At 40.0% G+C, this 17,138-nt stretch overlaps 1 protein-coding gene across 1 annotated transcript; it reads right to left on the minus strand.

The window, feature by feature from the left end:
• Positions 1 to 6,724: 6,724 nt before the first annotated feature.
• Positions 6,725 to 7,744, minus strand: LOC120041091 (equistatin-like). Its single transcript, XM_038986061.1, has 3 exons — positions 7,693 to 7,744; positions 6,893 to 7,024; positions 6,725 to 6,804 (listed from the first exon to the last, which is right to left on the minus strand). Exons 1-3 carry the CDS (start codon positions 7,742 to 7,744, stop codon positions 6,725 to 6,727), a joined length of 264 nt encoding a protein of 87 aa, XP_038841989.1.
• Between the last annotated feature and the right edge of the window lie 9,394 nt (positions 7,745 to 17,138).

Below are 17,138 nucleotides of genomic sequence, written 5' to 3' on the forward strand. Positions count from 1 at the left end.
CATACTTTACGATGATATTGTCACATGTATCAAATAAAATCAAAGCCGGAGATATTAGTCGTCTATAACGAGAGCTTTACAGAAGGCAATACCAGGTCACTTCTCGCGCGCTCCAGAAAACAGGAAATTGGGGTCACGTCATGCCATGAGCTTTTATTCGACCTCAGATGATGTTATACACTCCATTTCTTCTCTCACTGCCTGTTGACATCTAGTGGAAGGCGTATGAAGTGCATGTATACTAATAAATATCAAGCACATTTATAGGCAGGCCCTAGAACAGAGCATGGATTTCAGATTTTCCACTTCCTGTCAGGAAGTTTGCTGCAAAATGAGTTCTGTTTTACTCACAGATATAATTCAAAAACGGTTTTAGAAACTAGAGAGTGTTTTCTATCCAATAGTAATAATAATATGCATATTGTACGAGCAAGAATTGAGTACGAGGCCGTTTGAAATGGGCACCTTTTATCCAGGCTACTCAATACTGCCCCTGCAGCCCAAAGAGGTTAACCCACTGTTCCTAGGGAGTCATTGAAAATAAGAACTTGTTTTTAACTATTGTTTAAAATACTCTCCCTGTCCTAAGGGTAAAAAATGACCCACCTTCGCTAAACCCCTAAAATAAAGCAGCTTAATTGATTTTTAAACTCCAAATCTATTTTGCATAAAGAAACATCTGGGTTTTACCTCTTCACATTGCAGAAAGACTGCATTTAATCAGTGGACACCTCTCGTTTCTTTTTTACAACAGACCTGTTATAATTGTTTTCTTTACCAAAGTAGAGGTTTATTATTATTATTGCTAAAGGTACTGCGTAGGTGTAAACATATTTTTGTTAGCAAGAGATAGCACTTGTATAGCCTAAGAAAGTAGCAGAAATGTGCAGAAAGTAGTTTTGAAAAAAATATTTTATTTAAGCGAAACAAGTCTTGAACTTTTTTGGCAACATAGTGATATATTCTTATATACTGTACAATGAGGAATTCAACTACAAAATACTAGTCTCCTCCCATTTTTTTAACTATTGCCCACACCCACAAGGTGTTTAAACAACAACAATAAATAAGAATAAAATAGGATAATAGATACAAAACAAAAATGCAAACAACATAAATCAATCAACTCTATTTAGCATGTAGCACAGTATGCAAGTGTGTGCATGGACTTTGCAGTTGTATTTCTCACATGTGCAGCACATAGTATTTGTTTTACAGTCCCTCTTTGGGGGCAGAATTGGAATTTCCTCCTCTTGCCTGCCCCAGCTGCAGCCTCAGGTGGATCAGGACAAGATTCAGCCCACTGAACAGCTTTCACAAGCGCTGCAGAGGCTGTTAGGAGGAACTCCCTTCTTTGAATTTGTGGGGTTACAAGTGCCTTTCCCAGCTGCTCCAGGAAAAACTTCCTCTTGTTACTCTCATCAGGCATCCAGGTACGGTTGATCTTGTTCCATATAACGAAGGCATTGTAGGGGACACATCAATGATGTTATGGAAGATGACCATGGGCCAGCGGGCAGTCATCCTCCTGCAGCTGTCAGTTCCAATCATTTTGTCCAGGTTGTCCACGCCTCCTTTGCTGTGGTTTTAGTCTAGGATGATGGCTGGCTTCCTGTCCTTTTGATCACTGATCTCAGCTGCTTTGGGCAGTTTGCTGAAGAGGACCACATTCTTGTTCCTCTTTGGTAGGTAAGAAACTAGAATGGGGGTGGGGGTGAAGGCAAACGTTGATGAGAAGGCCTCTCTCCCCCTTGTTGCGAGGAGTGCAGGGTGGAGCTCAGGCCTGTTCTTTCTAACTGCGCCAACCATGCTGATCTTCCTCTCCAGGAGCTAGTGGCTGAGTTCATAAGAGGTGAAGAAATTGTCACATGTGACATTGTGCCCCCTCAGTCCATCTGTCACATCAAGCACAACCCGCATCCCCTGGTTCTTCTCCGGGCCTCCACTGGTCGGCTTCCCCGTGTAGACTTGCATCTTCCGAGCGTAGCTGGATTGTGCGTCACAGGCCACCCATATCTTGATGCAATACTTTGCCGACTTGCTGGGCATATTCTGCCAGAAAGGACAGCGACCTTTTGACAAAGAGATTACTATCAGCAATTAGTATCAGTGTCACAGAAAACAGTCACAGAAATCAATGATATTACAACAATACATAATACAATTATTTGTACACTGGTGGTGTACAGCTTTCATGGAAATATGAACAAAGGCGATGTTACACTTTTTCTAATGTTGGGGTCACTCTAGGAAAAGTAATCACATTTCAAGTAGAAAAAATTCATTTAGTGGGGTTTTCTCTACTGTTTAAAGGGATATTGTGAGATTTTGGCAATTTAGCCGTCTTTCTTTAGTTTGAAGGAAGTTTTTAAATTAACTACTGCAGCATCAGCACAATTATTAACTCTGAGAGCAGATCCCAAAGACTTCTAGTCATTGCGCTGACGCTAGTTAGCGATCGCTGGAAAAACTACCTTCAAAGTCCTTCATATTTCATGCAGAGACAAAATCTGACTCTGGGTTAGAAGAAAAAGGTTGTAATTGCCAAAATATTGCACTATCCCTTTAAGGAGGAAATGGCATCGGTTCCAATCCAAGTGCCATTTATCAAACTCCAGGCGGTGCTATGGTCAGATGACATGAAAATAGAGCTCTTTAGTCATGAACTTCAGCGGTGGTTTTGGTGTGGAAAAACAGAAGCATGTGCAGAGAAGTACCTCATACCTACAGTAAAATATGGTTCTGCATCTTTCACGTTTATGAAGCTTTTTTGCTTCCCTGGTTCTGTGGCCCTTTTTAAGCTCAACGGCATCATAAACTTGGTACCAAGTACAAGGACATTATAGCCCCAAAAAAACTAGTTCTCTCTGCCGGGATGCTGACATTGGCTGCAAGTGGATCTTCAAGCAAGACAATAACCCCCAAGCACACATCAAAATCCACAATGAAATGGTTAAATGACCACAAAATCAATATGTTGCAATGTCCATCTCAGTCTCCGGACAGAAAGGACGCCTGTATCTTTGTAGTGACTGGGTGTATTGATACACCATCCAATGTGTAATTAATACCATTCTCAAAGGGATATTCAATGTCTGCTTTTTTTTATTTTACCCATCTTTCAATAGGTGCCCTTGGTTGCAAGGCATTGGAAAACTCCCTGGTCATTGTGGTTGAATCTGTGTTTGAAATGCATTGCTCGACTGAGGGACCTTACAGATAATTATATGTGTGGGGTACAGAGATGAGGTAGTCATTCAAAAATCATGTCAAACATTATTATTGAACACAGAGTGAGTCCATGCAACTTATAATGTGACTTGATAAGAACATCTTTACTCCTGAACTTGTTTAGGTTTGACATAACAAAGAGGTTGAATACTTATTGACTCAAGACTTTTCAGCTTTTCATTTTGCTTTTATCATCAAGCTGCAAATTTAGAGTGAAAATGATTTTCCCCAAATGAGAAACTCACGCGCTGCAAATATATTCCAGTTAGGCTCTACACCCATTGTAAAGAGGATTAATGGGCTTCATTTTAACAAGTTATTTGGCCACTTTAGTTGTGATACAAACCTTATCAAAACATATGGTGCGGCAGGGTAGCCTAGTGTTAGAGTGTTGGACTAGTAACCGAAAGGTTGCAAGATTGAATCCCCGAGCTGACAAGGTACAAATCTGTCGTTCTGCCTCTGAACCCACTGTTCCTAGATCGTCATTGAAAATAAGAATTTGTTCTTAGCTGACTTACCTAGTTAAATAAAGGTAAAATAAAACATATAGGCCTATGGGCTCAGCTACATGAGGTGTGGCACTATGATTTGAAAAAGTGGCCCAAAAAAAGGTATGTGCTGTTTCTTGAATTCCACTGGGCATCATTCACAACTGATGGGCTAATATTGTCACCCATCAGACTATTCTTGATTTAATCTTGTCTTTAAATGTACTAAATGTGTGCAATTTGTTTTGATTTAGAATGGACAATTATCATGCATCTGTCTCGAAACAGGGGCCATAATGTTTTATTCCAGCCCAGGTGAATTTAGATTTTGGCTAGATGGGGTTCATTGTATGTGCAACGTTTTACGCTGATCCAATGAACCATTTCATTTCTGTTCAAAATGTTGTATCAACACTGCCCAAATGTGCCTAATTTGTTAATGAACATTATCTGACTTATTAAACATTATCTGACTAGGCACAATTTATATTTTGGCTGCTAGATTGCAGCAGTGTATTAGCAAAGTTTTGCATTTCTATTCAAAATGTTGTATAAAGCCTACCCAAATGTGCCTAATTGGTCAATATATACATTTTCAAGTAGATAACTGTACACTCTCCTCAAACAATAGCATGGCATTTTTTCACTGTAACATCTACTGTAAATTGGACAGTGCAGTTTGATTAACAAGAAGTTAAGATTTCTGCCCGAAAAAGACATGTCTATGTCCTGGGAAATGTTCTTGTTACTTACAACCTCAGGCTAATCACATTAGCGCACGTTAGCTCAACCATCCCGCAGGAGGGACACCGATCCCGAGGTGAACTGAATTGGAGAATTTAGTATGTGTGTGTGTTTGTGTGTGTGTGCGCTCGCTCGCTCGCTCGTGCTAGTGTGAGATCCTAGACCCATTATAACCCCACCACTATTCCACTACTTGGCCCAATCTGATCCTAGACCCATTATAACCTCACCACTATTCCACTACATGACCCTATCTGAAATATACGTGGTGTTTTCGCTGTAAAACATTTTAAAATCGGACATGTTGGCTGGATTCACAAGATGTTTATCTTTCATATGCTGTATTGGTCTTGTTAATGTGTGAAAGTTAAATATTTCTAAAAAATATATTTTGAATTTCGCGCCCTGCACTTGAAGTGGCTGTTGTCATATTGCGCCCGGCTTCGGGCTTGCAGCCCAAAGAAGTTAACTGCCTTGTTCAGTGGCAGAACAACAGATTTTTACCTTGTTAGCCTTGGGATTCGAACTTTCAGCCTTTCGGTCCAAGTCCAACGCTCTAAGGATCAGCTGTCAGAGCAGCTTACCGTGCACTGCACCTGTACACAGCCCCTCTGTAAATAGCCCATCCAACTACCTCATCTCCATATTATTTGTTGCTCTTTTGCACCCCAGTATCTCTACTTGCACATCATCTGCACATCTATCAATCCAGTGTTAATATTACATTTTAATTATTTCACCACAATGGCCTATTTATTGCCTTACCTCTCTAATCTTAGTTCATTTGCACACACTGTACATAGATGTTTCTATTGTGTTGACTGTATGTTTGTTTATCCCATGTGTAGCTGTTGTTTTTGTCACACTGCTTTGCTTTACCTTGGCCAGGGCACGGTTGTAAATGAGAACTTGTTACTGGCCTACTTGGTTAAATCAAGGTAATATAAAATGCTGTGGTAGCCATGCTGGTTAAGTGTGCCTTGAATTCTAAATAAATCACTGACAGTGTCACCAACAAAGCAGCCCCACACCATCACACCTCCATGCTTCACGGTGGGAACACCACATGCGGAGAACATCCGTTCACCTAGTCGGCGCCTCAAACCAAAAATTTGGACTAAGACCAAATGACAGGTTCCCACAGGTCTACTCATTGCAGCAGAGGTAACTACAGTGTGTCTTCCTTTCCTGTGGTGATCCTCGAGAGCCAGTTTCATCATAGCGCTTGGTTTTTGAGACTTCACTTGAAGGTTCAAAGTTCCGCATTTTCTGACCTTCATGTCTTAAAGTAATGGACTGTTTCTCTTTGCTTATTTGAGCTGTTCATGCCATAATATGGACTTGACATTTAACATGTAGGACTTAGTATACCACCCCTACCTTGTCACAACACAACTGATCTGCTCAAACACATTGAGGATAGAAATTCCACAAGCACACCTGTTAACTGAAATGCATTCCAGGTGACTACCTCATCTAGTTGAGAGAATGCCGAGTTTGTAAAAAGCTGTCAAGGTAAAGGGTAGCTACTTTTTGATTTGTTTAAGACATGATGCCATAGGTGTTATTTCAAAGGTCCTTCACTGTTCTACAACATAGAAAATAAAACCCAGGTATGAGTAGGTGTGTTCATTTGGGACTGGTTCTGTAACTATAGTAGATCTAGCCTGTAGAAGCTATTGGGATCCTCCTCTTTTTAATAGAAGCCATCAGGCTGTTTTCACACAATTGCATAGGTTATAGAAATGTTGTGCAACATGAGCTCATGAAGTGATTTAGATTTGCTTTGATGTCAGAGTGATTAGAGGGACAATAGAGTGCTGAGTACCAGGCAGTTAGCAAGTGTGGTAGAAGACTACTAATGACCATCAGCAGCATCAGAGCTTGGAGAAGCTCAATTACTAAATGGTCACGTGGAATTTGACTGCCTTCATGTCCTGTAACTGCCGGTGTGGTGGTAATACAGTCACCATAACAGTCCTACTCCTTCCTCCACTTCCCAGAAATGGACCAGTTCAGATACATTGTTCAACATATCACACCAACAAGGAAGTAAGTAAATCAACAGTTTAATATCAGGATTTCTCCATGCGAATCAGTTCCTGTAGTACAGTAAAGACAACTGTTCGTCTTTTCAACGTCTTCATTCCAACGCCTTTCACCTACAATTATACAAAAAACATCATCAATAATCAGCTGCAAAGTAGTAACATTTAGTGAATGAGTATGTATATACATGCACCTTGGTGGAACAGTTGCTAGCAGTTGCTAGCAGTGCCTGGTGGAGTATCACTACCCGGGACCTTCTGTCCAGTACTGGTCACACACCAACAGTGACCTACCAGAAAGACATGTTGCATATACAATATATACACATTGAAGTGTCACATTAAACTGAATTGAGAATTTTGTGCGGCCGTGTTAACCTGTAGATCCCCAACATTGCTCAGGGGTGTATTGGCCATTGTAGTCACACGTGGGGACGTAGGCTCCAATTGAGCCATTTAAAGCGGCATCTCTAGCATCCTCACATGGGGTCTTGGGTCGTATCATAGCATCTGGACACAGGTAACATACATTGTAATGTGACCATAACATTGCAGGACAATATACATTTCTGGACATACATTCTGGAATCTTGGGGTGCGTCCACTATGTGCCCTATTCAGAAGTAGTTTATACGGAATAGGGTTCCATTTCAGATGCAACCTAGGTACTTCCTGTCTAAATATTGAAGTTCTGCTACTTGTTTAAAAGGCCTGTAGAGTCAAATTCCAGTTTCGTAGAAGAGCTGATGAAACTAAGACTGGAAATTGTATCAGTGTTATTTCCTGTTAGTTGCTAGACAATATAATCAAACAAACCGTTCATATCAGAATACCTCAGTCCCGCATCTAGACACCAATATACATCTCTGGAACTAGAGGAGTGGCAGGTAGCCTGCTGTTTGAGAGTTGGGCCAGTAGTTCAAATCAGTGAGCTGACTAGTTGATATATCCGTCTATGTGCCCTTCAGCAAGGCACAACCTTCATTTCTCCAGTGTCAAGGTTGATAATGGCTGACCTCTCAGAGGGTGTCCCATGGAGAACCGGTTATGAATAGAAACACATTTCCAAATCACACCTGCGTATTAACACCTACATGTGTGTGAAGTAGGACAGAGCAACACCAACAAATGTTTTTATTAAAATGTAGGTGAGTAAGTGTGAGGTATGTCACGCTTACCTCCCAGAGCAAAAGCTGTGCTGACAAGCAGAATGATGGTCAATGTCGCCATGGTAATCGTCTCCTGAGAGAGAAAGAGTGTAAGATTAGTTGAGCATTTTAAATCTGGAATGGCTGTGGGTACTAGAGGAGAGGTTAAGGAAACCCACTGTAAGGTACAAAACTTAAGCAGCATTTTCTAAACCCAGTACTGAGGACCCCAAGAAGCGAGTATGGGCAACACGGTGCTACTAGTCTTCTGCCAAAACTCAGGTATCATTTCTTCAACCACATACAATAGATTAGCCTGGCACACAGGAATATGTATCCTTCCCAAATGGCTCCTCATTCCTTATGTAGTGAACAACCTTTGACGAGGGCCTACAATGAACTACATAGGGAAAGGGAAGCATTACAGATATTGTCAGACACTACCCATTTACTGCAAAGGTACGGATTAGTCTATGCGCTTAAATTCAGGGGGCCGCTCCACAAAAAGGCACAACTATATATTGTACTACGTTTGACAAGGGGCAAATAACATTTAGGTACCATTTGAGATGCAGATAGTTGATTAAATAATGATGCACTCTCACCTTCTGCACTCTTCCAAGGGATTCACTGGGTGTCTCTCTGTTGTCTGTGAGTTATGGTCTACCTCTTCCACCTCTCCTTTTAAAGGACCTGTCACAGGTGTGACTAGTTGCCTCATTAACCCAACAAGAGATCCTGTTGTCGGGCCATTAGTTAGTGGTGTAAAGCACTTAAGGAGAAATACTTTCAAGTACTACTTAAGTCGTTTTTGGGGGTATCTTTACTTTACTATTTATATTTTTGACAACTTTCACTTCACTACATTCCTAAAGAAAAGAATGTACTTTCTACTCCATACATTTTCCCTGACACCCAAAAGTACTCGTTACATTTTGAATGATTAGCAGGACAGAAAAATGGTCCAATTCACCCACTTATCAAGAGAACGTCCATGGTCATCCCTGCTGCCTCTGACCTGGCAGACTCACTAAATACAAATGCTTTGTTTGTAAATTGTGACTGAGTGTTGGAGTATGCCCTTGGCTATGCGTAATTATATTTTAAAAAACAAGAAAATGGTGCCGTCTGGTTTGCTTCATGTAAGGAATTTGAAAATATGTATCCTTTTACTTTTGATACTTAAGTAAATTTGATCAATTCAATTTAATGTTGATACTTCAGTATATTTAAAACCGAATAATTTTAAACCTTTACTCAAGTAATATTTTACTGGGTGACTTTCACCTTTACTTGAGTCATTTTCTCTGAAGGAACCTTCATAGGCAGTGAAGAGAGTCGTAGAGGAAGATGGGTCCAGTTTAGAGGGATCCTGAGAGGCTCCCTGTGAGTATGCCGAGGCCAATAGAGAGTGATAGGAATAACATGTGTTTCAGTAAGGTTTCTTAGCATTCATAGCCATGGTTATCAACTGTGATGCAGAAATGGAACACAAATCACAGAAAATAGATGTTGTGGTGGTAGCTGCAGAGAACTCCTTGGGTTATGAGATTTTACAGCAGAAGAGTTACAAGGTGTGATGAACGATAGTGTCCCGTTCTCCCAGGCTGCCGGCCTGCTGTAGGATCAGATTGGGCAAAGTAGTGGAATAGTGGTGAGGTTATAATGGGTATAGGATCAGATAGGGTCATGTAGTGGAATAGTGGTGAGGTTATAATGGGTCTAGGATCAGATTGGGCCAAGTAGTGGAATAGTGGTGGGGTTATAATGGGTCTAGGATCTCACACTAGCACGAGCGAGCGAGCGAGCGCACACACACACAAACACACACACATACTAAATTCTCCAATTCAGTTCACCTCGGGATCGGTGTCCCTCCTGCGGGATGGTTGAGCTAACGTGCGCTAATGTGATTAGCCTGAGGTTGTAAGTAACAAGAACATTTCCCAGGACATAGACATGTCTTTTTCGGGCAGAAATCTTAACTTCTTGTTAATCAAACTGCACTGTCCAATTTACAGTAGATGTTACAGTGAAAAAATGCCATGCTATTGTTTGAGGAGAGTGTACAGTTATCTACTTGAAAATGTATATATTGACCAATTAGGCACATTTGGGTAGGCTTTATACAACATTTTGAATAGAAATGCAAAACTTTGCTAATACACTGCTGCAATCTAGCAGCCAAAATATAAATTGTGCCTAGTCAGATAATGTTTAATAAGTCAGATAATGTTCATTAACAAATTAGGCACATTTGGGCAGTGTTGATACAACATTTTGAACAGAAATGAAATGGTTCATTGGATCAGCGTAAAACTTTGCACATACAATGAACCCCATCTAGCCAAAATCTAAATTCACCTGGGCTGGAATAAAACATTATGGCCCCTGTTTCGAGACAGATGCATGATAATTGTCCATTCTAAATCAAAACAAATTGCACACATTTAGTACATTTAACCTTTCACGAGTATCAATCCCGGATCCGGGAGCACCCCCCACCCCCCACACACTGATTAGCATAGCTAGCATAGCTTCAGAAGTAGATAGTAGCATCTAAATATCATTAAATCACAAGTCCAAGACACCAGATGAAAGATACAGATCTTGTGAATAAAGCCACCATTTCAGATTTTTAAAATGTTTTACAGGGAAGACAAAATATGTAAATCTATTAGCTAAACACGTTAGCAAAATACACCACTATTCTAACTCCATCAGTTTCTTACTCCTTCAGGTGCTATCACCAATTCGGCTCAACTAAGATATTGATAGCCAATAACCTATAAAAAAAAACATCAGATGACAGTCTGATAACATATTCATGGTATAGGATAGTTTTTGTTAGAAAAAAGTGCATATTTCAGGTAGAAATCACAGTTTACAATTGCACCGACCATCACAAATCGACTAGAATTACTAGATAGAGCAACGTGTATGACCAATTTACTCATCATAAAACATTTCATAAAAATAGACAAAGCATAGCAATGGAAAGACCCAGTTCTTGTGATTTCAGACCATATTTCAGATTTTCTAAGCGTTTTTCAGCGAAAACACAATAAATCGATAAGTTAGCATACTACATGTGCAAACGTTACCAGAGCATCGATTCCAGCCAAAGAGCGCTATAACGTAACCACCGCCAAAATATATTAATTTTTTCACTAACCTTCTCAGAATTCTTCCGATGACACTCCTGTAACATCATTTTACAACATACATATACAGTTTGTTCGAAAAGGTGCATATTTAGCCATACAAAACCGTGGTTACACAATAAAAATACTAGGAAATCAAGCCTCAATATGTCTGACGTCATCTATCAGAGTGATCTAGTTTAATTGAAAGCTAATCATATACTTGACTAAAAAATACAGGGTTGACAGGAATCGAAAGACAAATTAGTTCTTAATGCAACCGCTGACTTACATTTTTAAAATTATCCTTACTTTTCAATACAGGGTTCGCCAAGTGACGCGATAACAAACAAAATGGCGAAATATGCGTTTAAAATATTTCGACAGAACAACGATTTATCATATTAAATATTGCTTACTTTGAGCTGTTCTTCCATCAGATTCTTGGGCAATGTATTCTTTCTTGGGTTTAATCTTCTTTTGGTCGAAAGATGTCCTTTGTCCGTCTAAATGCCCGCTAACGTTCGACCGGGACCCCGAAATGTGCCCGGTGCTTCACATAGAAATGCATCAAAATCGCACTAAACGGATATAAATTGCTATAAAACGGTTTAAATTAACTACCTTATGATGTTTCTAAGTCCTATATCGAATTAAATTACAGACGGATACATTTTACGTTGATAACCGAGCCTTTGAAAATGGCATCCGGAGGTGTCTTCCTGCGTAAAGGCGAGCGTCGAAAGGGGGGCTACCCTCACTCCTTGGTCCTTTATAACCTCTGAGAGCTACGCAGAAGGCCCATTCCACTTCTCATTGGTTACTGACATCCAGGGGAAGGCGGGTGCAGTTCGTGTCGTTCCATAGGATAGACAGAGACTTTTAAAACTGATCTGAAATCAGAGCTTCGCTCTCAGACCTTTCACTGTCTGTCATGGATTTCGCTGTAGAAAGAGTTCTGGGTCACCCACAGACATCATTCCAACTTTGTATGAAACTTGAAAGTGTTTTCTATCCAATAGAATTAATAATATGCATATTGTACGAGCAAGAATTGAGTACTAGGCAGTTTAATTTGGAGACGACAAAATGCTAATTCGGAACAGCACCCCCTGTAGTCGCAAGAAGTTAAAGACAAGATTAAATCAAGAATAGTCTGATGGGTGACAATATTAGCCCATCAGTTGTGAATGATGCCCAGTGGAATTCAAGAAACAGCACATACCTTTTTTTGGGCCACTTTTTCAAATCATAGTGCCACACCTCATGTAGCTGAGCCCATAGGCCTATATGTTTTATTTTACCTTTATTTAACTAGGTAAGTCAGCTAAGAACAAATTCTTATTTTCAATGACGATCTAGGAACAGTGGGTTCAGAGGCAGAACGACAGATTTGTACCTTGTCAGCTCGGGGATTCAATCTTGCAACCTTTCGGTTACTAGTCCAACACTCTAACACTAGGCTACCCTGCCGCACCATATGTTTTGATAAGGTTTGTATCACAACTAAAGTGGCCAAATAACTTGTTAAAATGAAGCCCATTAATCCTCTTTACAATGGGTGTAGAGCCTAACTGGAATATATTTGCAGCGCGTGAGTTTCTCATTTGGGGAAAATCATTTTCACTCTAAATTTGCAGCTTGATGATAAAAGCAAAATGAAAAGCTGAAAAGTCTTGAGTCAATAAGTATTCAACCTCTTTGTTATGTCAAACCTAAACAAGTTCAGGAGTAAAGATGTTCTTATCAAGTCACATTATAAGTTGCATGGACTCACTCTGTGTTCAATAATAATGTTTGACATGATTTTTGAATGACTACCTCATCTCTGTACCCCACACATATAATTATCTGTAAGGTCCCTCAGTCGAGCAATGCATTTCAAACACAGATTCAACCACAATGACCAGGGAGTTTTCCAATGCCTTGCAACCAAGGGCACCTATTGAAAGATGGGTAAAATAAAAAAAAGCAGACATTGAATATCCCTTTGAGAATGGTATTAATTACACATTGGATGGTGTATCAATACACCCAGTCACTACAAAGATACAGGCGTCCTTTCTGTCCGGAGACTGAGATGGACATTGCAACATATTGATTTTGTGGTCATTTAACCATTTCATTGTGGATTTTGATGTGTGCTTGGGGGTTATTGTCTTGCTTGAAGATCCACTTGCAGCCAATGTCAGCATCCCGGCAGAGAGAACTAGTTTTTTTGGGGCTATAATGTCCTTGTACTTGGTACCAAGTTTATGATGCCGTTGAGCTTAAAAAGGGCCACAGAACCAGGGAAGCAAAAAAGCTTCATAAACGTGAAAGATGCAGAACCATATTTTACTGTAGGTATGAGGTACTTCTCTGCACATGCTTCTGTTTTTCCACACCAAAACCACCGCTGAAGTTCATGACTAAAGAGCTCTATTTTCATGTCATCTGACCATAGCACCGCCTGGAGTTTGATAAATGGCACTTGGATTGGAACCGATGCCATTTCCTCCTTAAAGGGATAGTGCAATATTTTGGCAATTACAACCTTTTTCTTCTAACCCAGAGTCAGATTTTGTCTCTGCATGAAATATGAAGGACTTTGAAGGTAGTTTTTCCAGCGATCGCTAACTAGCGTCAGCGCAATGACTAGAAGTCTTTGGGATCTGCTCTCAGAGTTAATAATTGTGCTGAAGCTGCAGTAGTTAATTTAAAAACTTCCTTCAAACTAAAGAAAGACGGCTAAATTGCCAAAATCTCACAATATCCCTTTAAACAGTAGAGAAAACCCCACTAAATGAATTTTTTCTACTTGAAATGTGATTACTTTTCCTAGAGTGACCCCAACATTAGAAAAAGTGTAACATCGCCTTTGTTCATATTTCCATGAAAGCTGTACACCACCAGTGTACAAATAATTGTATTATGTATTGTTGTAATATCATTGATTTCTGTGACTGTTTTCTGTGACACTGATACTAATTGCTGATAGTAATCTCTTTGTCAAAAGGTCGCTGTCCTTTCTGGCAGAATATGCCCAGCAAGTCGGCAAAGTATTGCATCAAGATATGGGTGGCCTGTGACGCACAATCCAGCTACGCTCGGAAGATGCAAGTCTACACGGGGAAGCCGACCAGTGGAGGCCCGGAGAAGAACCAGGGGATGCGGGTTGTGCTTGATGTGACAGATGGACTGAGGGGGCACAATGTCACATGTGACAATTTCTTCACCTCTTATGAACTCAGCCACTAGCTCCTGGAGAGGAAGATCAGCATGGTTGGCGCAGTTAGAAAGAACAGGCCTGAGCTCCACCCTGCACTCCTCGCAACAAGGGGGAGAGAGGCCTTCTCATCAACGTTTGCCTTCACCCCCACCCCCATTCTAGTTTCTTACCTACCAAAGAGGAACAAGAATGTGGTCCTCTTCAGCAAACTGCCCAAAGCAGCTGAGATCAGTGATCAAAAGGACAGGAAGCCAGCCATCATCCTAGACTAAAACCACAGCAAAGGAGGCGTGGACAACCTGGACAAAATGATTGGAACTGACAGCTGCAGGAGGATGACTGCCCGCTGGCCCATGGTCATCTTCCATAACATCATTGATGTGTCCCCTACAATGCCTTCGTTATATGGAACAAGATCAACCGTACCTGGATGCCTGATGAGAGTAACAAGAGGAAGTTTTTCCTGGAGCAGCTGGGAAAGGCACTTGTAACCCCACAAATTCAAAGAAGGGAGTTCCTCCTAACAGCCTCTGCAGCGCTTGTGAAAGCTGTTCAGTGGGCTGAATCTTGTCCTGATCCACCTGAGGCTGCAGCTGGGGCAGGCAAGAGGAGGAAATTCCAATTCTGCCCCCAAAGAGGGACTGTAAAACAAATACTATGTGCTGCACATGTGAGAAATACAACTGCAAAGTCCATGCACACACTTGCATACTGTGCTACATGCTAAATAGAGTTGATTGATTTATGTTGTTTGCATTTTTGTTTTGTATCTATTATCCTATTTTATTCTTATTTATTGTTGTTGTTTAAACACCTTGTGGGTGTGGGCAATAGTTAAAAAAATGGGAGGAGACTAGTATTTTGTAGTTGAATTCCTCATTGTACAGTATATAAGAATATATCACTATGTTGCCAAAAAAGTTCAAGACTTGTTTCGCTTAAATAAAATATTTTTTTCAAAACTACTTTCTGCACATTTCTGCTACTTTCTTAGGCTATACAAGTGCTATCTCTTGCTAACAAAAATATGTTTACACCTACGCAGTACCTTTAGCAATAATAATAATAAACCTCTACTTTGGTAAAGAAAACAATTATAACAGGTCTGTTGTAAAAAAGAAACGAGAGGTGTCCACTGATTAAATGCAGTCTTTCTGCAATGTGAAGAGGTAAAACCCAGATGTTTCTTTATGCAAAATAGATTTGGAGTTTAAAAATCAATTAAGCTGCTTTATTTTAGGGGTTTAGCGAAGGTGGGTCATTTTTTACCCTTAGGACAGGGAGAGTATTTTAAACAATAGTTAAAAACAAGTTCTTATTTTCAATGACTCCCTAGGAACAGTGGGTTAACCTCTTTGGGCTGCAGGGGCAGTATTGAGTAGCCTGGATAAAAGGTGCCCATTTCAAACGGCCTCGTACTCAATTCTTGCTCGTACAATATGCATATTATTATTACTATTGGATAGAAAACACTCTCTAGTTTCTAAAACCGTTTTTGAATTATATCTGTGAGTAAAACAGAACTCATTTTGCAGCAAACTTCCTGACAGGAAGTGGAAAATCTGAAATCCATGCTCTGTTCTAGGGCCTGCCTATAAATGTGCTTGATATTTATTAGTATACATGCACTTCATACGCCTTCCACTAGATGTCAACAGGCAGTGAGAGAAGAAATGGAGTGTATAACATCATCTGAGGTCGAATAAAAGCTCATGGCATGACGTGACCCCAATTTCCTGTTTTCTGGAGCGCGCGAGAAGTGACCTGGTATTGCCTTCTGTAAAGCTCTCGTTATAGACGACTAATATCTCCGGCTTTGATTTTATTTGATACATGTGACAATATCATCGTAAAGTATGTTTTTTCAATATAGTTTTATTAGATTATTGAAATTTTTTCGGGACGTTAGGCGTGTTGCTTTGTCTGCGTATGTTCAGGAAGGAGAGCTTCGCGCCACTTTGCTAGCTTTCCGTGCTAATTGACTGGAGAAGAGGACATTCTAAATCCAAACAACGATTGTTCTGGACAAAGGACCCCTTGTACAACATTCTGATGGAAGATCATCAAAAGTAGGACCCATTTTATGATGCTATTTCATATATCTGTCGAACATGTGAACTAGTAGTTTGCGCCCAGATTTTGGGCACGCTCTCGCCATAACGTAAACTGCATGTCGTAATGAAGTTATTTTTAGAATTCTAACACGGCGATTGCATTAAGAACTAGTGTATCTATCATTTCCTATACAACATGTATTTTTTAGTAATGTTTATGAATAGTTATTTGGTCAGAATATGTGAGTGTCAGAAAAATATCCGGACGTTGTGGGAAAAAGATGCTACGTTAGCACAATGTATAACCACTGATTTCAGCTCTAAATATGCACATTTTCGAACAAAACATAAGTGTATGTATAACCTGATGTTATAGGACTGTCATCTGATGAAGCTTATCAAGGTTAGTCAAAAATTATATATCTTTTGCTGGTTTGTTACGATCGCTAACTTTCGCTGCTGGTAAATGGCTTGTGTTTCTGGCTATTGTGGTAAGCTAATATAATGCTATATTGTGTTTTCGCTGTAAAACGCTTAAGAAATCGGAAATATTGGCTGGAATCACAAGATGCCTGTCTTTCATTTGCTGTACACCATGTATTTTTCAGAAATCTTTTATGATGAGTATTTAGGTATTTGACGTTGGTGTCTGTAATTACTCTGGCTGCTTCGGTGCTATTTCTGACGGTAGCTGTGATGGTAGCTGCAATGTAAAACTGATTTATAGCTCAAATATGCACATTTTTCGAACTAAACATAGATTTATTGAATAACATGTTATAAGACTGTCATCTGATGAAGTTGTTTCTTGGTTAGTTTGGTTGGTTCTTGGTTAGTTAGGTTGGTTTTGTGCATGCTACCTGTGCTGTGAAAAATGTCTGTCCTTTTTTGTATTTGGTGGTGAGCTAACATAAATATACGTGGTGTTTTCGCTGTAAAACATTTTAAAATCGGACATGTTGGCTGGATTCACAAGATGTTTATCTTTCATATGCTGTATTGGTCTTGTTAATGTGTGAAAGTTAAATATTTCTAAAAAATATATTTTGAATTTCGCGCCCTGCACTA

This window comes from Salvelinus namaycush, unplaced genomic scaffold (genome assembly GCF_016432855.1).
Source record: "Salvelinus namaycush isolate Seneca unplaced genomic scaffold, SaNama_1.0 Scaffold4038, whole genome shotgun sequence".
Taxonomy (NCBI): domain Eukaryota; kingdom Metazoa; phylum Chordata; class Actinopteri; order Salmoniformes; family Salmonidae; genus Salvelinus; species Salvelinus namaycush.

What these genes read in the sequence shown, in the direction of transcription:
- LOC120041091 (XM_038986061.1), bottom strand. Translation starts at nt 7,744, where the DNA reads ATGGCGACATTGACCATCATTCTGCTTGTCAGCACAGCTTTTGCTCTG. An exon ending in CACAGCTTTTGCTCTGGGAG is followed by an intron (nt 7,025 to 7,692) that starts GTAAGCGTGACA and finishes ACCTGTGTCCAG; the next exon opens with ATGCTATGATACGACCCAAG. An exon ending in GCAATGTTGGGGATCTACAG is followed by an intron (nt 6,805 to 6,892) that starts GTTAACACGGCC and finishes TCTTTCTGGTAG; the next exon opens with GTCACTGTTGGTGTGTGACC.